General features: G+C 35.7%; 6 protein-coding genes across 9 annotated transcripts in view; 2 read left to right on the top strand and 4 right to left on the bottom strand.

Annotated features, from left to right (window-relative positions):
- Positions 1 to 234: 234 nt before the first annotated feature.
- On the top strand, positions 235 to 2,101 carry LOC110863121. Of its 2 annotated transcripts, XM_035846202.1 has the most exons (7): positions 235 to 493; positions 570 to 935; positions 1,008 to 1,247; positions 1,321 to 1,383; positions 1,442 to 1,476; positions 1,587 to 1,759; positions 1,836 to 2,101. In XM_035846202.1, exons 1-7 carry the CDS (start codon positions 366 to 368, stop codon positions 1,923 to 1,925), a joined length of 1,095 nt encoding a protein of 364 aa, XP_035702095.1. In that variant the 5' UTR covers positions 235 to 365; the 3' UTR covers positions 1,926 to 2,101. The 2 variants fall into 2 exon arrangements, with proteins under 2 accessions (XP_035702095.1, XP_021968056.1); XM_022112364.2 differs by having other exon boundaries at positions 570 to 1,247.
- LOC110863120 (kelch-like protein 9) lies at positions 1,942 to 6,649 on the bottom strand. 2 transcript variants are annotated; one of them, XM_022112363.2, is made up of 16 exons: positions 6,509 to 6,649; positions 5,123 to 5,426; positions 4,817 to 5,024; positions 4,680 to 4,717; positions 4,513 to 4,578; positions 4,194 to 4,418; positions 3,912 to 4,081; positions 3,745 to 3,770; positions 3,561 to 3,680; positions 3,427 to 3,479; positions 3,150 to 3,354; positions 2,986 to 3,069; positions 2,777 to 2,898; positions 2,576 to 2,701; positions 2,425 to 2,515; positions 1,942 to 2,326 (listed from the first exon to the last, which is right to left on the bottom strand). In XM_022112363.2, the coding sequence occupies exons 2-16, from the start codon at positions 5,303 to 5,305 to the stop codon at positions 2,181 to 2,183; spliced, it is 1,863 nt and encodes a 620-aa protein (XP_021968055.1). In that variant the 5' UTR covers positions 5,306 to 5,426; positions 6,509 to 6,649; the 3' UTR covers positions 1,942 to 2,180. The 2 variants fall into 2 exon arrangements, with proteins under 2 accessions (XP_021968055.1, XP_035702093.1); XM_035846200.1 differs by lacking the exon at positions 6,509 to 6,649 and adding an exon at positions 5,488 to 5,639.
- A 75-nt stretch (positions 6,650 to 6,724) lies between these two features.
- On the top strand, positions 6,725 to 9,408 carry LOC110852071 (39S ribosomal protein L37, mitochondrial). The gene is made up of 7 exons (XM_022100049.2): positions 6,725 to 6,879; positions 6,998 to 7,208; positions 7,276 to 7,506; positions 7,592 to 7,711; positions 7,803 to 8,095; positions 8,174 to 8,343; positions 8,414 to 9,408. Exons 2-7 carry the CDS (start codon positions 7,009 to 7,011, stop codon positions 8,672 to 8,674), a joined length of 1,275 nt encoding a protein of 424 aa, XP_021955741.1. The 5' UTR covers positions 6,725 to 6,879; positions 6,998 to 7,008; the 3' UTR covers positions 8,675 to 9,408.
- Positions 9,409 to 10,793: 1,385 nt separating this feature from the next.
- Positions 10,794 to 12,040, bottom strand: LOC110862587 (26S proteasome non-ATPase regulatory subunit 9). The gene is made up of 4 exons (XM_022111808.2): positions 11,754 to 12,040; positions 11,545 to 11,644; positions 11,290 to 11,477; positions 10,794 to 11,214 (listed from the first exon to the last, which is right to left on the bottom strand). Exons 1-4 carry the CDS (start codon positions 11,883 to 11,885, stop codon positions 10,984 to 10,986), a joined length of 651 nt encoding a protein of 216 aa, XP_021967500.1. The 5' UTR covers positions 11,886 to 12,040; the 3' UTR covers positions 10,794 to 10,983.
- An 88-nt stretch (positions 12,041 to 12,128) lies between these two features.
- On the bottom strand, positions 12,129 to 14,279 carry LOC110862577 (mitochondrial import inner membrane translocase subunit TIM50). 2 transcript variants are annotated; one of them, XM_035846201.1, is made up of 7 exons: positions 14,172 to 14,279; positions 13,689 to 13,981; positions 13,447 to 13,618; positions 13,117 to 13,349; positions 12,796 to 13,035; positions 12,582 to 12,705; positions 12,129 to 12,485 (listed from the first exon to the last, which is right to left on the bottom strand). In XM_035846201.1, the coding sequence occupies exons 2-7, from the start codon at positions 13,956 to 13,958 to the stop codon at positions 12,289 to 12,291; spliced, it is 1,236 nt and encodes a 411-aa protein (XP_035702094.1). In that variant the 5' UTR covers positions 13,959 to 13,981; positions 14,172 to 14,279; the 3' UTR covers positions 12,129 to 12,288. The 2 variants fall into 2 exon arrangements, with proteins under 2 accessions (XP_035702094.1, XP_021967490.1); XM_022111798.2 differs by having other exon boundaries at positions 13,689 to 14,277.
- Positions 14,280 to 14,607: 328 nt separating this feature from the next.
- The window catches only part of LOC110863233 (TOX high mobility group box family member 4), a 32,365-nt gene continuing 24,241 nt past the window's right edge, over positions 14,608 to 22,731 (bottom strand). The window contains exons 8-17 of the mRNA XM_035850607.1: positions 21,054 to 21,121; positions 20,757 to 20,785; positions 20,651 to 20,667; positions 20,480 to 20,501; positions 18,823 to 18,903; positions 16,872 to 17,228; positions 16,608 to 16,795; positions 16,464 to 16,526; positions 16,310 to 16,375; positions 14,608 to 16,231 (exon numbers count right to left, since the gene is read on the bottom strand). Of these exons, the coding sequence (XP_035706500.1) occupies positions 16,171 to 16,231; positions 16,310 to 16,375; positions 16,464 to 16,526; positions 16,608 to 16,795; positions 16,872 to 17,228; positions 18,823 to 18,903; positions 20,480 to 20,501; positions 20,651 to 20,667; positions 20,757 to 20,785; positions 21,054 to 21,121 (952 nt within the window). The 3' untranslated portion in view covers positions 14,608 to 16,170. The remainder of the gene's footprint in view (positions 16,232 to 16,309; positions 16,376 to 16,463; positions 16,527 to 16,607; positions 16,796 to 16,871; positions 17,229 to 18,822; positions 18,904 to 20,479; positions 20,502 to 20,650; positions 20,668 to 20,756; positions 20,786 to 21,053; positions 21,122 to 22,731) is intronic.

Genomic DNA, 22,731 nt, shown 5'->3' with positions numbered 1-22,731 from the left:
ATGCCGTCGCCAAATGAATCTGAAATAAACTACCAAAGTATCTACAAATTTTGATTTTATTATTCGCATATGCATATCTACAAGTCGTATTTTAAAGAGAAGTCAAGGAGAATCGGATCTAATAGAAATAGTATGTAGGCAGATACTAATCTAAGGTAGGCAGGCAGGAATGGGGAAATTGAGACGGAGAGCAGAGAGCAGCCATGTTTGCTCAGTTTTGCTACAACGATCGCTCAACCGTTGAACTTCAACGACCTCGTCCAGCTGCGTAAAAGTTAATTTTGCTGATTTATTTTTTTTACTATTTTAAATCCAGTCTTTTTACGGACTGTGGGTTTAGAAACATAAAAAAACATAGAGTAATAATGGGTCAGCCCTCATTTCCAGTAGGACATCGCCAAGCACCACTCAAAGGGCAACCCGTCCAAGTTATGGCGAATACGATAAGGCTCTTGTCACCAGGAGGGGTTAACAGGTTTAACTATCCAATTTAGTAAGTTTTTTTTTGTATGTTTGCAATGCTTATTTAGTTTTGTACTTGTACTGTTATTACATTTTTATTCTGTTAGTCGACAAAATAGCATGCTCCAGGGCGATAATAATGAGAGCGATCGTTACAAGCCGAGTTATCGCTACCGTGGACCATTCAACCAGAGATATGCACGACGATCCGTGGACAACACTTTTCGGCCACAATTCCCTCGAGCTTTGTATCAACAGCGATATAATAGACCTTCGTCCTACTCATCTGAGCATCCTCAAGGTGTCTTTGTGCATCCACGCAACCCTGATCAGTACAAATTTTCTACATTCAGACAGAGGTATCAGTATCCAATGCTGAGATACGGCGATGCATGCTTTCAACATAATCAATGTTCGACTCTGACGACTAGAAGTTATGGAGATGAATTGAACTATTTCCAATCAGATGAAGAGTATGTTCCAGAGATTAAAGTTAAACGTATTCGGATAGCGTCAATCGAAACGGTTGATGATGACGATTACAGTAACAGCTCCTCATCTGCATCTGTGGCTGATGAAGAAACCTCTGATGATGCAGAGACAGGAATATCATCCGAAGATGTACTTCTACCTTTGGTGCCTTTGCCTTCTACAAGTTCTATTGCAGATCAAGAATTGACTGGAACGGCGCACATAACTGTTGTTTCGAAGTATGTCCTGGTTGGAAAACAAAAGACGGAGCTGAGAGCAGCATTTGGAGTCTGGCTTGGGGAAGGAAACCCACTGTATAATTTAATTAATATATAAAATATTACAGAGCTTTGCAAATTCATATGATATTACTACCATTTTAATTAGAAATTTTGGGGGTATTATGCCTTTGGATCGATTACAGTGTCGGAAAGCGGCACTTATATACAGGTAATTTGTACTGAAAATTTTAAAAACATTATAATAGTTTCATTTTCATTAAATTCAGTGGAGCAGCCTGTGTCATCTTGCTCAAGGAGAAAGGTAAAAAAACTGATGTACTGAACTATACCAGTTTAATAAAATATCGAGTAAAATTTTTCATATCGTCAAGATTTTAAACTTATAAAGTACTTAATTACAAATTTTAAAAGGTTTCAATCACGTCAAGATCTGCATGGAGTCGGATTATTTGGTGAAAAACGTTACTGCATGGCTTTATAAATCAGGTTTAAATAATCCTGGTGCTTCAAACTGGGACGAGTTCAAGTTTTCAGAGGAAATTGGACTATTGTGTGGCTCGTTTTCAGGAATGAAGATTAATTGGGTAATTTTCAATAAAAACATTACCCTTTAAAACGTACCCTATCATAATGTTGTTACTCACATACATTTTGTTGTAGGTACATGTCACCGAGAAATGTGAAAGTATTGATAAGGCAGCGCAACTTGCTGCGGCAGCGCTTCCGAAAGACTATCAAGAAGTCAACTAGTTTGAAGTTCATGAAGTTTTACAATACCTGAGCATCATTTTCTGCTGTTTTATTCAAAAACAAAATTTTACATTGCAATAAGTTTGTATCTTACTTGTCTAGCCTACATAGTTTTAACTTTTCAATCAAAATACATAACATAATAAAATTGGGTTGTGATACCGAAATTAAAATTATCACAATGGCAATTTCCTCATTTCTTATTCGTCTATTCGTACATAATATCATAAATATTAAAGTCAATTGCGCAAAATTTCATCTTTGGATGTCTTGAATAACATCCATGTCGTCTCTTGATCGGGGAATATATAAACTTGCACAACAATGTTCCCACAAATCTTGAGGATACGGAGACATTGTCGACCACTCGGCGGTATCCAAGTCGAAACATTCAATCACGCCTGCATTAGTCAAGGTAAAAAACATTAACAAATGCATTTCCCTACAAAGTATAAGATAAAGATGACTATTCATGGAGAAATAAAAGATAAATATATACCTGTGGTTCTATCAAATGTAGCATCACTGTGAAAACCCCCAATTATTTGAAGCTTATTCTGAATTAACGTTATTCCCGCATGATACCGAGGCTGTGAATAAAAATAAATAATGTCAAAATGTGCCCACATAATTATAACTATAATACTCACAGTGGGTATTTCGGTAACAACTGTCCACCTATCATTTCGTATATCATACTCGTCGATTGTCCCGACTAAGAAACGGTTACCATTTGCTTCGTCTTCACACCAACCACCACATACATACAACTTGTCCTATGATAGAAAATAATCCATCATCCATAAATCTATAATCATAATCGAGATTGAGAAAGTTCACTGTCGAGTTACCTTATAAGTTACCATTGCGTGATCAGCCCTAGCAGTTAGTAAGGCTAGCTTTATTGTCCACTCGTTTGTCAATGTATTAAAACAGAGTAACGCATTACTAACAACGTCATGATCTAACCCTCCTATTCAAAATCAAATAAACATAATGAAATTATTGAAATAACGTATTACTATACACTTGTGAAAAAAATATTGAAAAATGACCAAACCTGAAATAAAGAGCAGATTATTCCAAGCAGCGCCAGCATGCTGCGTTCGACCAGTCGTTAGAGGTGCAATTTGTGACCATGAATCTAAAAGTACAACGTACAATTGATGTACACACACATACTCAACTCTGCTACTGTTGACTGTACAAAAGTTGATTTCACACCTGTTGCAGGATTGTAAGACTCGCAAGCGCAAGCTTCAGTAGTACCAGCAATGTCGTCAACATTTTCACTAGCGCCTCCGACTGCATATATTTTGTCTTGAACAACATTTAAAGTGAACCTACATCGTTCTGTTAACATTGGGGCCATTGTCGACCACTTGCTAAACCGAGGATTGTAAGAGAATCCGAACGGATGAATATTTTCCTAAAACATATAAATAGGTTAAATTATATTCTTCTTCGACTATAAATTCGATCAATTTAAAATTAAATACACCTGTAAACATTGATTAAAGCAGCCTCCAACGACGTACAGTTCGTTATTTAAAACTGTAACATTAAAGTATGCTATTATATGCTAATATATGAAACACAAAAACACAAATTTCGCGATTATGGAGTAAAATTTACCCGTCATTCCAAAATTTGATTGTTCAACATGAGGAATTGTTGTCAATCTCTTCCAATGGCCAATGCTGGGCAGATAGTAAGTAATTTCATTTGTGACTCCCGAAATACCAAATCCGCCAACTTGAGAAACAACCAGAATATTTTTAGAATTGCATATACGTTTGCAATTTTTAGACGTACATACCTTTAATAATCGCTAATTCCATCCCCCTAAAATTAAATTTAAAACAGTTAGGATTAGGTTCATATCTGGACTTGGGCGAGTGAAAAGTAGAAAAGTCACATAACCACCAAAAACTTAACCAATTCTTTCAAAGACCAATCAACCTTTCTTTTGGATAATATAGTTACCTAGAATTGACTAGGCTGGCAGTTGGCTTTTTCCGTTGGATAAATGCTGCTTGATCAATTAGCACTTGAGACACTATGAGTTTGTAAATTGAATCTGAATTTGACTGTGAGCAGACACAGTGAAGTATTGTATAATCCCACATTTGGCCGAGGCATTTCGGAGGAATTTCCTATAAGAATACAAAAGTACAAATGGCTTTAAACGACATATAATTGTTATATTGTTTTAATACTAATTGTTCAGCTGCATGCGAATTTGAACGGAAATTGATATAAAAATACCTCAAAATTGATCTTGCTCAATAGTCGTGTAGAATGTTGTATTCTGCAAGTATCGAACTCGACCCATTGTAAAACTATTTGTAAAACTTCCGCTTCGGTACAATCTACACAATAATCACACTGAAGTAGATATTCTAATTGTGCCACGGATAGTCTTTGAAAGTCTTGGGTTTGAGAAAAGTCCATCAGATGACCGCAGATGAATCGGTACACACGTTTTCTTAACTGAAAATGAAAGATATAACATTAGTCAACGATCTAAGCGATGATTTGTGTCCAGTGTCCATTTAACTAAATAAAATATACATAATTTTCTAACCTGATGTAAGGAGTAGGTCTCGGCCAGAGTCACAATATCTACGCAGTTTTCAAGATCTAGTTGCTCCTGAAATATAATAGTTTACATTGTCATAATGCAATAAAGTATGTACACACATTATATGATTGATTTACGGATTGCATACACCATAGATTTTTTATAAATACCTGCAAGTAACTGGAACAGGCTTCCACTACAGTAGTAACTGTAAATGAGATAAAATAAAATAGTAAATTAATAAATTAACTCCAAGAATTTTCAATCCTCGTTTACTTAAATTGATTACTTTCTAACTTCAAAATACCTTGCACATGACTAGCAGTGGAGAGAACGTCTTGAATATTTAACAAGTTAAGGGACAATCTCGATGTGTAAGCATAATCTAATAGGTATTGGATTCCTCGAGCAGATACGCCCTCCAGGGTAATCTCTTTAAGATTGCTTTCCCTTACATCGGATGTAAACATAGATCGAAAATAGTCTGATATTGATGCTAAAACAACCCGATGCGCCTACGCATATGAAAACACCAGTTCATAATAATCATAGTTTACTTATTCAGTTATTATATCGGTAATTAATTAGTCAAATTCTTGAACTGTTGGCAAACCTCAAAAGACTGTCCATCTGCAATTAATGTGACATCGACTAGAAGGTTTCTTGACCGCAAATTATTGAGCCCGGAAAGCAAAATTCCCGTATGTGTCGGAGATTCAAACTGCACTGTTTGATCATGGTTTAACTTATTATTGCTATCCTCTTCAAACATATCTCCAACTCCAAATGGATCCATTTTTGTTCTGAATTTTCAGGAAGGAGGTTCCACAACTTCAGATCTATCTATTAATAAGCTTCGTTCATTGAGTAGGTTTTGAGATTTTCACGAGAATGATATCCAATCCATTTCAGCGGATCTGCAATAATATTAACGTAATTATGTCAAGTGGATTTAATAACATACAAACTGGTACGTACCTATAACCCACTTTTAATAAGTGTGGCACAATTCAATATGTGATAGGAAAATGAATTTGAAACTAGTCGACTTGTTTAGTCACCTATATTTCTATTGCATAACTCACACTACTACTACAACTGTCCACAAGCCTTTCGAAAAAAGTGTAGGGGGATAACATAATGTAATTTACGGTAATTGAGAGTGGCAATAGGAGGAACTTGCATTGGCAACTGCAAACTTGGAGTTATGTACCCCGCATAACGAAACCACAACAAAGATATGATCCATCCGTAGAGTAGTGTAACATCCCAACAATCGCAACCAACCATAACATCTGCGTTATTTGTGTGAGATGAAGACGAGACAAAGCAAAAGTAATTGTTACACTGGGCTTCACAATGCATGGGGAGAAAGGTGTTCCATTGCCTTGGGCAAGTCTATGCAAGCATACCCTCGCTTGTTTATTTATTGTTATTTATTATTTATATTAACAATCGGATCACCAATAAAAGCCAGTTTTCCTTTAAATATGCAAAAATTAAAACAAACTTAATGCTCGACCGTCTAATTAATCCCCTTTTATGAAGTAGTACAGTTAAACTGGCAATTTTGTACCTCAAAAATCTGATGTGGTCAAATGTGACGTCGTTAGCATTTTAATCAAAATTAAAACCATAAAATAAATTTTATACGATGAGAACGTAAATGGCTGCTGAAATTTTGCCAAAATTGGAGTTAATTAGAAGATGCAGTAATTTACTGCCAGTAAGATAAACATGAACTATTTCTGATATCACTAAACATAATATGATTTAAGGGACATGAGCAAAAAACTGGAGAAATAGTAACTGTCACTGAACGAACAAATGTAATTCACCACGCAGTAATTATTAAAAAACATAACCAAGCCACTTAACCCAAATTATGATTCAACTGCAAAAGAGCACAATACGCGATGACATACACAATTTATATTCAAAACAAAACTACAAATATTGTAAGCATGCATACAAATAACAGTATTAGAAATTAGCTTACCTGTTCACTTTAGGTAGTTAGCAGGTAGTAAAGTAATTGTTTTCTGCAAAAATTGAAATTTTATATTCACTTGCTGCGTCTGCCTTTATCCTGAATTCCTGATCACAACTGCAACAACTGTGCCACGCCACAACAACTGTGAGCAGCTGACGATCAGTACACAAGGCAAATGTGGAAAACACTAGAGAGCATAGAATATCACGCGGGGTTTAAGCAATTCTCGGCAATTAATCTCGTGCCAAGATATTTTTGCGAAAAAATAATAAGTATTAATACGAATGAAGTATCCTTGTAAAACAATAAAGTTACTTCAATTATAAATTCCTGACCTGACTTTTTCCAGCAGAGATTGGACAACATAATCCTTTAAGGTGACACTTCATTCCTCAATCTGTACAACATGGAAGATACAAGATTATTTTGCTTTCCACAAATTGAGCATTTATTCAAATATACTTAAAAAAGTTTGAATTTGTTGGGTTTATGTAGGAAGAAACAAGATGCGGCTCACAGCGGTAGTGCGGATGCCTATGCTGCATAAGCGGATGAAGGACTTGTCGTGGAAGAGATGGAGGAAGCCAGGAATTATGGATTTAGGGATGGAGAAGAAACTTCGCGATGAGGGGGTCGATGTTATTGATGCAAATCAATTTGTTCGCGAAATGGATCGAAATTTGTATCCTACAGATTGGAGAACTTTGTAAGGAGTTTCTTGAATTTTAAGATTGCATGCCAACATTACTTGTTTGTTGTGTATTTATCTGTAGACCTGATATGAAGCCCGTGTTCCCTAAGCCACCTGCACCGAATAGTCGAGACCACCCAGATTGGCATGATAAGCCAGTTATGGTGTTTGAGCAAGAGAGTTTTCCCATGGAGGGAGTCAATCAAGCGCAGGCATTTACAAAAAGTGTTCAAGTGAAAGATGGTCTTCCTGACTCACTGTTGGAATCCTGCAATTTTATAAAACTTCAGAATCCTGGGGATGCAGCTGAACGGTTTGTAAAGAATACGTTTAAAATTTAATGTACTCATTATCCTTCTTGATTATTTAATTGAGGCAATACATTAATAATATTGCAGGATCGTTAAACAAGCATTTTTGTGGGACGCATACACAGAAAAATTGCCAAATCTAAAGAATTTTGATTTTCCAACCAGAGTATTTCGTCGACCTATGGGAATTCCTGCCAGGCGATCTAAGTAATATTAGCTGTTGTACTTTAATAATTTGGTCTATTTATTGCTGATTTTTATTAGTAATTATTATCTTTTATTATGTGCCGAATTTTAGTGAACTATTGATGAGAAATCTTTTACGATTAATTGAACAAGACAATTCAAGTGAGGCGTTGTCAAAAATGATTTCCAACGACGAAGAATTTCGAGTTAACGTAAAACGTCATGGGTCCGATGTTCAAATGAGATTGTCCCCTCTAATGAATATTATGTCTAAGCGACCTCTTTGCCCATTCCTCGATTCGAGTGAAAGTATAACAGAGAACCACCAAATCCCAAATATTTACCCATTTTTATCAACAGCTAATTTCAACAATCAAAATGTCTACAAAGAGGGAGACTTTTTTTGTAAGCAAAGTATTTCAAACATTTAATGGATCTATATTTCGTTAAAAACCTGTGCTACAATTACCAAAATATTTATAGCCGTGAGTGCAAATAGTGCATTTCCTCATATTCACACTGCCGTATTCTCACACCATATTCCGGGATCTCATACTCATATCCACCCACGATGGAATGATGACCGATATTCAGGCGCAACTATAATGTATGCTTTTGCTACGGCGTTACTGGGAGCTCGACGGAAATTTGGGGTGAGAATAATTGTTTTCAAACTATAAATTGTTATGTAATACCATTATAAATTTTTTATATATATAATAGGATAACTCGTCGACACTTCCAGAGCCTGTTACAAGCCAGGTAGTTCACCTTACAGGGAAAGAGTTCCAATTTGCAGTCTTTCAACTAAACACTTTGGACCTGGACAACGACTCGTCCAAAATTAAAAACATTGTTTGGCTAACAGATAAAATCAATTTATTCAGCCACATAGAAAACAAGCTGGGTACAGAATTGTTTGACGGATACAATCCTGAGCCATTTAAGATTTTAAAGGGTTTATATTCAAGTCCTACTATTTAATTTGTTTGTGACCAAGTATTTAAGATTTGATATAAGGTCATTTAGATTTCGAATATAAACATATTTGCTTGCTAGTATGCTGCGAAGTTAATTGCAGTTTCTGTATCATTACGATTGGAAATATCTTCGTTTTGCCGCGTTATAGCTGAGCCATATTTTGTGATGTCCTCAGTTGGAGCTGAAATTAAGAAATAGACAATGTGCACATTACGGTACGCAATTTGTATCTACGAAAAAATTTAATGTACTGACGTTGACGTGGATATGTTGCGTTACTACTCGCAGTTGGCGACTGCATCCATCGCGACCCCCAAGCATTTCTCTATTATTAAGTAATATTTTGTTCATTTTGAAATTCGCCAGAAGCTTGTATTGATTTATCATCCTTACCGAATGAACTTTATCCCAGCATTTGCAACAACTCATTATTGGTGGTAGAATTAGTAATCCAGAAAATCCCAACAAAGCACAACAAAATGTCATGCAATCGTACCATGGATCATCTAGAAATGTTAATTATTCTTTTAAAATAAGTTTTCCAACACTATGTAACAACTGAGCTTACCACCAGTTAATACTAGGATCACACTAGTACCAAGAATGAACAACCAAAACAATGGCATCGTAAATACCATCCAGTAGAACCAGCTTTTATTCCTGTACCCTACGCAGCCTGATTAAGTTGGGTCCATAATAATATATTTCTAATAAAATTCAATGACAATCTCTCTAGATATTTATGTATCATTTACTCACCGCCGAATACTGGACACATGCCATATTATTTTGAGTTCCTCAGACTTGGCCGATACCGCTACGATTGCTTAGTGCCATATGATGTACATGCATTTTAATTGTGTATCTTTATCTATGATTTATATTGCTATTGCTAGTAATCCAATATTTAAACCCCACCAGCGTCTCAGAAACTGGATGTTCAGAGTCATTGGTGGTGTTATCAAATTACAGTACATCATACGACACCCAGTGCAGGGTAGTGGACAAGTCTAAGGAACTGTTAATATTTTAATATTTCCGACCAGGGCAATGGTGGTCCCATCCTTCTGTAATAGATGTGAGATAAACATGATGTTATGGACAATTTTGCAATTGCATATAAAAATGTTAATGTCACTTATGCAGCAGTCGCAAATCCCACAATGGCCAGCCTATATTACGTACGTCAAATATTATTTTGACTTTATATGAACGGTTAGTTTTGCTAAATCAAGGGTTGATTACGGTAGGTGGACGATATGTGTGGCATCTGCATAGGATTAGGAAAGGCAAAAATTCGGAATGTTTAAACGGAACCGGAGTCATTAAATACTCTCAATTAACCTGTAGCAATAAGAATAGTCCATTGATTTCCCATCATTGATAACCGTTGTTTTTCGGTAGTAGGTAGGATCGCGTTGGACTAAAAATAATAATTTAATACTTTGTAAGGTTATAATTTAATTTTAAATTATTTTGCCTACTGTTAACATAATTCACCACTGCTTCATCATAGGATGGTCGTGGACAAATCCCTGGATTTGACAGAATGGTTTTAAAAGACGAAAATAAACAGACGACTCCAATCGTGACACCTATTGCAGTCTGCCAGGCAGCAAATTTGGCGAATCTGAAAAGCAAATATATTGAGCATTCAACTATTAGGAAAACTGACAAGTCTATGCAAATTTAAAATAGGTATGCTTACTCTGCTGCAAAAATACAGATGACAAAAATGGTATAAAATTCCAAAGCCCACCACCAAGGTCGTAGTGGGTGAACAAAAATGGTTCCGCAACAAATTGTTTTATAATTTCCGTAAATTTTCCATTTTGTTTTTTCACAAGGGAATGGATGCATGATCATTTTGTATATATTTCTGCTTATATACTCCTTATCATGATCATTCGATTAACCTAAACGCAAATGTCCCTATTATTTAAACTAACGACACCTAAATTATACACGTCCGCACTCTACTATCATCAGCCCAAGATTAACTGACACCGTTTCTATGACACGGCGCCCCATAGAATGATCGAGTGCCAATCTTTTTTTTGATAGAGCAAAGTCTTTTCCCACCCATGATGTTTTTTATATAAAATATACAGATAAACGTAGATGAAATATAAAATACGCTTTTTATTGTAGTTAACTTATTCATAATTTTATGACTTTACATTACACATCGACGTTTCCTTAAATTAACACAGTGTAGTATGCACGATTTATTTGCAAATATATATTTTTAAGTATATATAGATTTTTAAAATGCTTAACCCCTTTCCTCCGTAATTGATGAAACGTCTTCTTTATCGGTCAACCGTGTCACTATAAGGTACAATGTTGCATCCAAGCAGACCACGGCCATCCCAAGGACCTGGTATTAAAGCCAACTTGTGAGATCCAGACTCCCGTTTCACCTTGACCGATATCACATTCCCAGCACCAAGTTGAACCAAGCTTCCGATGTCGGATAAGCTGGAAAAGTTTTGAGAGTTGATGGATCCAAATTCGATTATTGCGTCGTCAACCAAGAGTCCCTTATAAACAGAAAACATATTAAACTCTGGTTTAATATCTTTAGCATGAAATTTAACGCTTCAACATTCACATACAGCATGGAAAGCAGGAGACCCTTCAGACACCAGATTGACCTTTGCTATTGGAGCAGTATGAACTTCCGTTGTGGACTCTTCAGTATCCATACGGTCCTCGGTTAGTCCTCGCTCTCTGAGTTGTTCATGATATCGTTGCAATTTTTGATCAATTTCTTTTGTTAACGATTTGAAATCGTTTTGCAAACCTAAATTTTAAACACACGTGTACATATGTATTTACATAAACGCTGGATAAAAAGCATTGGGATTTACAAATAATCTTGTGTCGGGCATGACGAACTTGGTACACGTTCACATCAGCTCGTGGATATCCTTCTGCGTCAACTAGAGGCTCTGTCATGCCAATCTTGTTCTGATATTCATACATACATAGGCAAATTAAAATGGGACTTTGAATGTTAATTAATTATGATTAACTAATCGACGTTATAATCTCTGCATAATATATTTCTTTCAAGTACCGAGGTTAAAATTCCACCCAGAGCCTGAATTTGTTCGTCAATGTCCTCTCTACGTTTTATGAGTTGCATGATATCCGAACGATTCACTTCGCCTTCGGATTCGGCCATCTCTTCGTTCCCTGTTTCTCGCATTCGAAACTATCTCCAGAATAAATGCTTCGCCTAACTGTTTCGTAATTTTTATCACAATGGACGAAATTAATGCAGTTGTTTTGTTTATGAGTCAATTTAAAATTTTGAATACAGAGATTGTTACTTCTTTACTTGTGTTTTGATGATGATTGCGAATTCTGCTTCCCACTATGATGGGGCACATTGCACTTTAATTCATTAATATGTTGCACAAGAGCGAACACAATATACAACAATTGAACATTTATCTGCAAGATGAGGTCGACTTATTTATTTATGATTTAAACCTAGATAATTGACCAGTAAAAAATTCTGATTTACTAGCAACGAAATTGACCACAGTTCTCTAGTATATCTAAGTAAAACTCAAAAACTGTAAGTTTTACAATAATGAACGCCAGCTTCAACTTTTGCGGAACAATGATCCTAAAAGTCCACTAGAGAAAGACCCAGTGACTTTGCTGTCTGCTTTTTTCATGGCAGCATGCTCTTGCTTTACTAGTTCCTGCTGCTTCCTCCGAAATTCAGCAATTGGATCATCGTAATCGGCGTAGTACTCCAAAACTCCACGAACGTCTTTAACTTCACTGGATCCGATTGCTATTAAGAAATGAAATATATATACGCATGAATTTGTATCCCTTATATTATAATTATCAGTAAATATGAAGAGAAACTGTTGATACTATTGCTTACTTTGAATTAGAGCAGCTAAATCGAATAACGCTCTGTCGTCATCATTTCCTTTCCATTTTGGAAGAATCAGAGCGTTGTTTCGATGTTTAGTCACAGCTTTGCCATTGCAGTCCACAATAATTACCTTTATAAATGTGAAGACAATGGAATAAAATTATGGGAAACGGAACAGTATATAAACAACATATATATATGTATATTTGCTTTTAAGTACTTTGCTTAAATCTCTGTTGAGTTTGTCAAGGTCTTTAAGATGAACGCCGTTTTCATATTTTGTCGAATCCCTAAATAGTCGGTAGTGAAAATAGCCTTGCTGGTCCAATGCGTCTACTATAGGGAAGGCAATCATGCCAGGTTCGTGTGTATAGACTACTACTTCAAACGCATAGCCAGCAACTTGGCTTAAAAAATATTCTACGCCTGGTCGCTTTTTAAATCTCCATCCAGTTTTATACTATAATTAGTAAGCATCTCAGAATTATCATCCATGGCAAGGTTATATTTGTTACTACATAAATCCAAGTCAGTTTCTTACCGTCCATTCCGGGTGAACAAGAATACCATTCAATTCGATAAGCAACGTGTACGGAGGTTGATGATATGGAGGTTTGACAGGGTCAGGAAGTAACTTATCCCTAGATGGATTCACAATATAATTGACATAGTTGCTAACTTCCGCCGACGCCCGCTTCCAATACTGAACAACGAATGGGAGATCTGAAAATTGATCTCTGATCGGATTTCCTTGTTGATCAAGTATTGGTGCCCCTAAACATTGAATATAACGATACATGGCATTCTATATAGGAATATTAGCACTCAATCGTATATTTGGGCGCCAGTAGAATTGGATAGCCTTACGTACCGTATGTAAAGAAGATATAAAGCCCTGTTCCAACGAATATGCCTCCCATTGCGTACATTGTGAAACGTAATGCTCGAAGTTGATTTTCTGCTGCCTTTTTAGCTTCATCATCTTGACCATCTTGTCCCGTTTGGTCATCTTTATTTGTATCTGCTGTTTTCATCGCCAGTGCCTGATAATTACATATGTTTTAATTTAACATAATGTTAATAAGCATAATATCAAATCCTTAATCAAATCACCTGTCCGGCCAGATTTCCACTGCTGTTCATGTCCACAGTGCTTTTCATCTGTGTTGCCTGATTCGAGAAGGATTTGAAGTGGTAGACGAGTGCAGTACTTCCAGTCGACCTTTGGGAGAATACACCCGCGTTTATCGCAAGTGACCACTGGGAAACATTTCTCCCACCACCATTATTGGAGATCAAGGAGGATGTCGTCAGCCCTAGAACTTTGCAGTGGCGAAGAACTTGATGACTTTGTGTAAATATTGAGCGAAGTGAAGATGCCATCGTTGATGAATAAGTAGAGAAAACTTAAAACAGTAACAAATCACATAATATCTTTGAATTAAATTTTAAATTAAAGCGAATTAAATAAATAAAATACTCGAACGTTCTTAAATAGCCAAGTATTTTTAAGTATCTTGTTCTATATTTTAAATTGTTGTAAATGGGTCTACTTCTACTTTCATAGTTTCAGGTGTTTAAAATAGTGGTATTTACTTGTTTGATTTTCTAAAACCTTAGAAAAAATTGCGAATTGTTGAAGTCAGACGTAAAATTGCATCTCACATTCGCAATTCTCTGTGCCATGTGAAGATTTGATTATTTCAGCCGGACTGCAACTCGTCCGCTCCTCCTTCGTCTTTCTCCGTCTCATCTCACCTCGCCTCCTTTCATTTTATGATGGGCTATTTTACTGACTATTATTGCATACGAGTGAGAATTTATAAGAAATCTAATAACGTATCAATTGAATTACATAATTTTATGTCATATTTTTGCCCGAGCCAGGGTTTATATGAAGTTATGAAACCGTCCTCCTCAGTCTGTGTAAATAAATACACATTTACGAATCGGGTTCGAAGATCTCATCGGAGGGTGACCTGCAACAATGGTTTTGTTTAATTAAGTAAGTAAAAGACAGGCCCGGGCCAACTCATAACAGGTTTTTTATTCGCCAGAGGATGACAGATTTTTGTGAATCACAACTTTTCAAAATTTTGCTATATTAAGCGATAACATTCTCAGCTTTTTGAAATTATGTATTTTGTAGATTTTATTTCTCAATTTTGCAATAGCACATCAAATATATGTATTAATGAATATTTTTGTGGCATTTAAACTCGGTAAGAAGAAGTTATATATGGAGATGTTGTTAGATGGTAATACGTTGAGGATATGACTTCTTGAAGTATTATTACCATCACACACGACGATTTGTCCAGGACGTTATAATATCATTAAATATTTACCCTTACCTGGGTAAATTTACATTTTTCTCCATCCACTACCAATAGTCTACGTTAAACAATAATGTTTTTTATTTGTATTTTTTACATGTAAATAATGAAGGGTAGGTACATCAATTAATAAGTACGTAAAGAGTTAGCTTTTATAATATATAACATTTACTAGACTATCAATTACATATTTTTATATTTATCATATTTTCATAACACTGTGCACACACGTGAGTGTGACTTATCTTTAGTTTGACAATATCTACAGGGTAAAACATAGGTAGTATCTTATAGTATTCTTAAATTAACAACACGTAATACCATTCATGATTGGATCAAGGTAAACTTTTCGAAATGCAGTCATTTCATGAAATCCTCATTATATTTATATTACTGATTAAAATCTGATTCTACTTAATGCGAATCAATTTTCTGACTAAAAAAAGACATTCCTCCGGATATTATGAAATAAAATCAGCGTATTTTCATTTAAATCACGGACACATTTTTATCCTGTATAAGTAATAATAATAACATTGCTATTTCCTATGAATTTAATGGTATGTGCGAGCTACACATATTGGTGGGGGGGGGATAGATACGTACATACATTTATGCGACGGTAACATTTGACATCATTCCATTTTGCATTGCCAGTGCATGGTTCTTAAACATCATGAAAATGTTTTCTGCTCAAAGTTTTTTTTTATTTAACCATGAAGCTGTACAGAAAAATTTTTCAAATATTTCCTGGCTGTATCTGTTGAAATATTGCTCGATAATACATTACATTTTCATCCCAATATTACGAGGACATTTTTTTTCTCTACTTTAAATGTACAATTTGCTTAAAGAAATAACTTTTAGAGTGTGATGTGATAAAATAAATAAAATACCCATGTTCTCAAAATTCTAAATAAAAAGTGTATAAATCAGTATTGACAATATATTCTTATTTTACTATCTGGTATGGAGAAGGTAATTGTACTTTTCAAGAAAATGGAACTATGTATAAATGCCAAATTATAGTGCAAAATTATATTTGACTGATTCTGCACTTCCACCTAATGAACCAACTTTCACTTCATTACCCATTTTTCAGGAAAGTCTAAAAGCCTTAAAATAATGTGTTGATAAAATCCACATGCAGAAAATAAGAAAAAGCTTTTAAGGAAAATAAATTGTATCTGATTGTAAATAAATTATTCAATACTTTCGTAGTGCACCGTCATAAAATTATTACATACAATGTTGCCTATCTAAGTGACGTATGACAGACCGTCCGGACCCACAACTGTACTTGAAGCTGATGTTGTGTACCTAATAATGAGATGAACCTTCCATTAGTGACTTTTTTATAAGCATCTACATAGTTATACTTATCAATAGCTCACGTACTTCATACCGCCGCCATAGTTGGGATTTCCAGACTGATTCGTAGACACCCAATTTGTGAAGACATCCCTGCAACAAACATTTAAGAATTTTGCCACTTTCTTGTTAATTGATACCACTAGCAATTAATGAAGTGTGACGAAAAATTCTTTCTCACCGACAGTGAGTCACGACGCATTGCGATGAACAATAACCCTCATCATATCCTTGCATATCGGCCCTAAATTAAAAATTGATACGGTTGAAAGTACTGCGCAAAAAAATACTTCATTTATAGAGCGGCTTGTGACAATAAGCATACTCTGAAGGGTTCGATGCGACGTTACTACATCCATTACGAACACAGTGAACGCGTCCATGCGAGTGATTTTGACCTTCGGCCACCATCGGATTTACTCCAGAACCAGGGTTCATTTGACCATGACCTCCTCCACCTCCAGAGGGGTGGATATTTGGTGAATTTGCCATCCCATGCTGCCCATCTCCCATCTGAAAATGAGACAAAAGTCTGAATGAACAAAGTATCTTTCAAACGAGACATGAAATACTGTGCATAAATTCATACCGTGTTCATGTACGTAGGATTATGACCCATTCCTCCATGACCATACTGCTGCTGCTGAGAGTGCTGTGATTCCAAGTGATGATGTTGTTGCATCATTGCGTGACTGTGTCCTGGTTGCTGCTGGTTAAGATGTGGGGGTTGCTGGTTGGGTGGGGGCATTGTTGACCCTTGTTGTGTTTGTTGCTGTGCTGGTGGTGACTTTTTATGCTGGGGTGCTCCTCCTTGAGATTGATTTCCGTAATAACTTTGTGGCGGTGCTTGTTGTTGTTGTTGGTAATGTTGTGAGTTAGCTATGCTTTGGTTAAAGCTTGGAGGTGGATACATGCCACTCCCGTCTGGAGAATCGGTAGGAGCCCCCTGCAATAATGGGAACAAAGAGAACTGTAATTTGTAACAGTTGTGGATATAAATGCTTTTGATGATGAGCGCTGTGGCTAATTTGTCAGAATAGTTTAATCAGTTTAGCAATGACACTATATTACTTATCTTATTCCTCGCACTCAACCTATAATGAAATTCGCTCTCTCTGAAGAACTGATTAATTACATGACTATACTGACTGAGAATTAATAAGGATATTCATCCATTCGTCTTTATCCCGTATATTATGCATGTCTCAGTTATTAGTGCAAATGTTTCAAGTTGATGGTAATATGCCAATTCAATCACTCGATCACAGTCTTGCCTAACATTTTGCATCCATCAAATAATGCAGTTAATACAAGACGGCAAAACCAAACCAATGTGTGTATGTATGTACATATAGTAGATTATTACAATTTATTATTACATCAGAAAAATACAGCTCATCATTGGTCGCTGCCGTCTCAAAAATTTCAAACTAGAGGTACTGTTATTGCGTTTGTTGATGATTATTAGCAAAAAAGGAACAAAAACGTCAAAGTGAGCTAGGAATGGTTTTGCATCCAGGTAAATAATTGTCTGTCAAGCCATGTCCCGAAACAAATCGCAAGCCGTGATCATTTGTCAAAGCCACAACTAATTTATTGTCAAAATTTATCGTCTGTCTATACATACACTCCGGTATTTTCGTGGTGGTGGTAGTGACGGAGGTGTAGATGAATTCCACGATTTGACAATCACAAAAGTGCGATTGGCTTTCAGAAATTTTATAAAGCAACGTCAAATGTACAAATGCTATCTATGCTTATGCTTTCCATAAACTGAAAATGCGACAAACTGAATGTAATTTTGAGATTTTCGGGTGTATATTTTATCTCTTTCTTATATTCGTATGTACTACTTTTGACGTTTTGAGTATACATGAGTTATGCAGATTGCTTTACAATGGAAATTCGATATATTAAGTAGCTCAGATGTGAATATGGGATGTGTAGCAAATTTCGATATTAAATCACACAGCTTACACACATATCTCTAAAACACAATCAACTAACATTTCATGCACGCGTAAAGTATGATTTTGTAAACTTTTGTAAAATATGCTCAAAACTCTAGTTCAATAAATGCAGCGAAGATCCTAATTTCCTACGTTTATCATTTCCGTGTAAATAATTCAACTATGGCCAAGATAAACGACTATTCTCAATTCTCACACGGAGGAAATTGTTTCAGTTTCGTCAAAAAATTATTAAACCTCATAAATTAACATGTGCACAAAATTCTGTTAATTGAATTGAATTCCTTTCTGTTCCCTGGCCACGACATGGATGTATATTGGAGACTTGAACGAACTCGTTTTATTATTCCCAGCAGACGTCAAGTGGAGAATATAGCGAGTTTCCTCGACACAAGAAAATGATTAATTAACACATTTTTCTACCAGCGTTGATAACAAAGTGCCGCATTTCAAAAATGTGAAAAATCTGCATTGTCTACTTTTGGTAGCATGAAGTGTCAAATTGATGGTTCAAATTAAATGTTTCACGTATCACACCACGAACAAAACAGCGTCACATGTCTGGCTTACCTTAGATACCAGAGACGCACGATAGGCTGCCAGAGCCTTCAAATATTCCTTCTTTGCAGCTTCTGTCTTTTTCTTGTAAACCTGTAAATATGCACACATTTAGTTTTACCCCTTTTCCTTTAAGGAACCACTGACATTTATTCGTTTGCGTATGGATTTTAAGGAATAGACAGTCTATGAAAAACGTAGAAGTTTGGGGAAACAGTTGAAACATGTATCTAAGTATTTATGTTTTGAATATTATGACAACTTCCTTATCAAAGTGATAACATGGATTATCTACTGCTTTTGTGGGAATGAATTTATATTCAATTACTAATCTAATAGGAGTTATGATATGCAAACCTACAAATCTCTATGATATTATATTATATATAGTATCATATTACTCCTTATAAGGAGTAACTTTTTGTCACTTTATCTCCAGCACGCATGCATGTACATACACACATAAATACATAAGATTTGCCAAATGAATTCATTAAATACAACACTATCAGTAATAAGTTGATACTTCGCATCTTCATATTATGCGTGCAAATATATGGCTCCTTCACATTTGCACGCTTGATTTTGCATATTTGCCCTGTCTGTAATTTAATAATTGTGCAAGATTGTATCATTAAGTAATTAATCAGTCTTATATAAAACCCTGGATTGTTAATCCTTGTTGCTTTGTCCAAGATAGGAGTGGACTTAAAAGGAGGCAAATAGAATGGAATCGATCTGTAATTCTTTAGAACTCGTTAATTGCAAATCCCTTTCATACTGATGTTACACAACGACTAGGAGAAAGCTCAACTTAAACTCGTTTCCCATCAAGACTCCTAGATTACGAAGTTGGAGAAATAAAAAACTTTAACTCTTCACTCTTTCTTGCTCCCGTCAAATTAATTTAAAACTTTGCAAGTCGGCATCTCTTCGTCAGCTCGGTAGAGAAATAATATGGTGAAGAAAAATACTAAGAAAAAGTGTGCTTTCTCTATTTCCTCTCACTCATACGTGGATATGCTTTGCCACCACCAACACTCACAACTATACACGCCGTACAACAGAAGCAGTCCTGCGAGCTACCCCTACGACGACTCAATGAATATCAGTCGGCGTCCCCTTTGTTAATCCCACATGGCCCAAGCCTAACCTACAACACGCTCTGCTTTCCTCCCCCAAAGAAGCTTTCCCCACTCCACACATTTCACAGATTCTGCTGCAGAGAGAACAACTCAAAACTTCTGATTTGAATTCCAGGCCTAAAAATCACAAAAGTAAACTTTGTCTTTTTTAAAGCTCGGTTTTTTTCCTTCCTTCATCTTAAATCATTTGGTAAATTAGCAAATAGTTGTGTAGAAGAGCAGAGACTACTTTCGACTCAATCTGCCATAGTACATAGTCTGGGAGGAGTGGTGGTAGTAGCAACAGCAGGAAGAATTCTCCACATGACTGCTCATCCGTTCCTAATTAAACGTTATTATTTGATTTGCATGATTGATTTGTTCCATCAAAATGGAGATTACACGTTCCATGGATTCATCGCATAACAAGGGACCTTCTGGATGAAAAGAGTTGATTTCTCGCTGATTGAAAAAAATCCGTGGATGCTGAGAAGAATATGAAATTCAAGAGCAGTATAAATAGTTACTACTTCACGTCAACTTACATTTTTATGATCAACGTCCAACCTGTAAAGTAATAAATAAATTAGCCTCCAACTTAGAGTATCTCTAAGGCCTCCAACGTATTTGAAAAAGCGCACAATGTTTTTCGTGGATCGCAAATTCACTAAAATTGTGGAGAAAGTGGGTTATTTATTATTAACTGAAATACTCACCCGTCCCACATTGATGCCTAGAGAAATAAAACACACATAATTAAGAACTAGTTTGTTACTACATCTAACACTTTGTAGATCGATATCAAAATAGTATTTAACCTACCACAATTTTCGAAACCTCTCCAAACGAAGCTGAAAATATACATTCAAAATTACAGAAATTTATACCTCACTATGAACTATCACATATTTCTGGTATCGAACACTAATGACATGAATGTATGTAACTTTCTGACATTGGAATTTAATAAAAAATTATGCCAACCGTAAGATACTACAGGAATTATTTAAATGTATGTATACAAATATGTATGTATATACATGAGGTAACATGCATATGTAAATTTGTATGTGTGCATATATGTAAGTAATAGAAATTTTAGTGCAGTACGCCGCTTACCGTTTGGGTTCTGTCCTTTTATGGCTGCTTGGGTATCGCGGAAGAAAAGGGCATAAGCAGATACTGGTCTGAAAGTGGATAAAAATAAAATTTATGAGTGCATGACATCAACACACTTATTACATGTCAACTGTCAACTCAGCCAAATTGCTGTCATCCTCATATCTGAGAGTCACCAATTACTACTTTGTAGATCTTATTCCACTCGACTCTGGATCAGCAAGCAGTGTGTTTATTCCAAGTGTCAATTCCACAAATGAGACCAATTGGAAAATAAGTACCACACGTCGCCTAAGCTTCGTCCCCACCTTCGTGCATTTTAACGAGGTGCTTGCGATTAAATTTGATATCATGCATTATATCGTGAACTATGCACTACATACATTTTTGAGTATTATTACATATATCCAAACTCTAAAGCAACTTAAAATACTGCATGTATCTAGATCGGTGTGTGCAAGAAGTTTTCTATTTTTAAGACTAGAACCGACTGTCATTTGGTGGATCATCTCACTTCTCAAAATGCCACTTTGTCTTTGTGGATGAAACAGCGTTTTTGATCCTTTTCCTTCACTCACAATCAAGATAAACACTTTTAAGAATCAAAGGATATCTTCGTCAAATCAAAGTTGATAACGTCAATCCGTAGTGATCAAGGAACGAATTGGATGAAATAAGATGATTTTCCATCTCTCTCTCTCTCCCTCGCTCTGTCCCTTTCAGTCAAAGCTAAATGTTTCATCCGTCCATGCATTACACATGATGTGTGGAAGCAGGAGAAGGTGAGTCTCAAGAACCAGGAGGGAGTGAAAGTGAAAATGGATCCAACAAATATAAGTATATTTGACTCTATATTTTTATATGCGCTTTCCCATAAGATATCTGCTTTTAACTCTAATAATAATGTAAAGTCAATTTTAAAGTAAAATTCAAAATATATTTTTAACTACTGTGATGATAAAATTTCGCTCATCACGGACAACTTATATCATATTCTATAAAATTGTGACCAAATTACAAATGTGAACTCTATCTCAAAGTAGATTTTTGTTGTATTTTATGCACGAAAGAGACAGAGTACCATCTCGTCGTAGATGTAATGCAAAGTCACAAAGTTGGAATTAGAGTTAAGTCTTTATCTGAAGGAACAAAGTGCTGGATGGACTACAGCTCTCTTTGTGTGCACTTTTCATGTATCCAATTGTGTGAGGAGTGATATGATAGTTTGGTGAAGTATTGTTTGTAGGGTGAAAGTGAGGGAAAGGATGGTGGGTGGTGGTGGTGATGGTGTGAAAACGGAATAAAATATCGAAACGAAGAAAACAAAAATGTCCCCAAGAATCAATAAAAGCACTTTCAATTTTCTTTCCCTTTCCTTCCTCTGTTCCCCTCATCTTTTAAGACACATCCAACAAAACACACTTCCTCCTCTCTCCTTTCACTCACTCACTTAGTTGCTCTCTATTTTTTCTTACTTAACTCGCCTCCAGTTTTACACTTATACTTATTTAGTTTAGTTTGCTAGTTACTTTCATTGCACTTTCCTCCCTTTTTGGGAAAGGGAGTGAGTGAGTGAGTGATTGTGCGAGGATCTAACTCAGCAACAAGCAACCATCAAACACAAAAAATAAAATGCTCTTGTACTTTTATGTATTTATTTTAAACTCTGTCCATTTCA

The sequence above is a fragment of the Folsomia candida genome, unplaced genomic scaffold (genome assembly GCF_002217175.1).
Source record: "Folsomia candida strain VU population unplaced genomic scaffold, ASM221717v1 Fcan01_Sc001, whole genome shotgun sequence".
NCBI classification, from domain to species: domain Eukaryota; kingdom Metazoa; phylum Arthropoda; class Collembola; order Entomobryomorpha; family Isotomidae; genus Folsomia; species Folsomia candida.
Note: the sequence above shows the minus strand (reverse complement) of the source record. Positions and strands in the feature narration are given on the sequence as shown.

Coding starts and splice junctions, on each gene's coding strand:
- LOC110852071 (XM_022100049.2), top strand. CDS start 7,009: ATGCGGCTCACAGCGGTAGTGCGGATGCCTATGCTGCATAAGCGGATG. Junction 7,209..7,275: donor CCTACAGATTGGAGAACTTT/GTAAGGAGTTTC, acceptor ATTTATCTGTAG/ACCTGATATGAAGCCCGTGT. Junction 8,344..8,413: donor GAGCTCGACGGAAATTTGGG/GTGAGAATAATT, acceptor TATATATAATAG/GATAACTCGTCGACACTTCC.
- LOC110862587 (XM_022111808.2), bottom strand. CDS start 11,885: ATGCGAGAAACAGGGAACGAAGAGATGGCCGAATCCGAAGGCGAAGTG. Junction 11,645..11,753: donor TGGGTGGAATTTTAACCTCG/GTACTTGAAAGA, acceptor TATGAATATCAG/AACAAGATTGGCATGACAGA. Junction 11,478..11,544: donor TGCCCGACACAAGATTATTT/GTAAATCCCAAT, acceptor TTTAAAATTTAG/GTTTGCAAAACGATTTCAAA.
- LOC110863120 (XM_022112363.2), bottom strand. CDS start 5,305: ATGGATCCATTTGGAGTTGGAGATATGTTTGAAGAGGATAGCAATAAT. Junction 5,025..5,122: donor CAGATGGACAGTCTTTTGAG/GTTTGCCAACAG, acceptor TCATATGCGTAG/GCGCATCGGGTTGTTTTAGC. Junction 3,480..3,560: donor ATCAAATTTTGGAATGACGG/GTAAATTTTACT, acceptor TTAATGTTACAG/TTTTAAATAACGAACTGTAC.
- LOC110862577 (XM_035846201.1), bottom strand. CDS start 13,958: ATGGCATCTTCACTTCGCTCAATATTTACACAAAGTCATCAAGTTCTT. Junction 13,619..13,688: donor GTGGAAATCTGGCCGGACAG/GTGATTTGATTA, acceptor TGTAATTATCAG/GCACTGGCGATGAAAACAGC. Junction 12,486..12,581: donor TTTAGCTGCTCTAATTCAAA/GTAAGCAATAGT, acceptor ATTTCTTAATAG/CAATCGGATCCAGTGAAGTT.
- LOC110863121 (XM_022112364.2), top strand. CDS start 366: ATGGGTCAGCCCTCATTTCCAGTAGGACATCGCCAAGCACCACTCAAA. Junction 1,384..1,441: donor AAAGCGGCACTTATATACAG/GTAATTTGTACT, acceptor CATTAAATTCAG/TGGAGCAGCCTGTGTCATCT. Junction 1,760..1,835: donor CAGGAATGAAGATTAATTGG/GTAATTTTCAAT, acceptor ATTTTGTTGTAG/GTACATGTCACCGAGAAATG.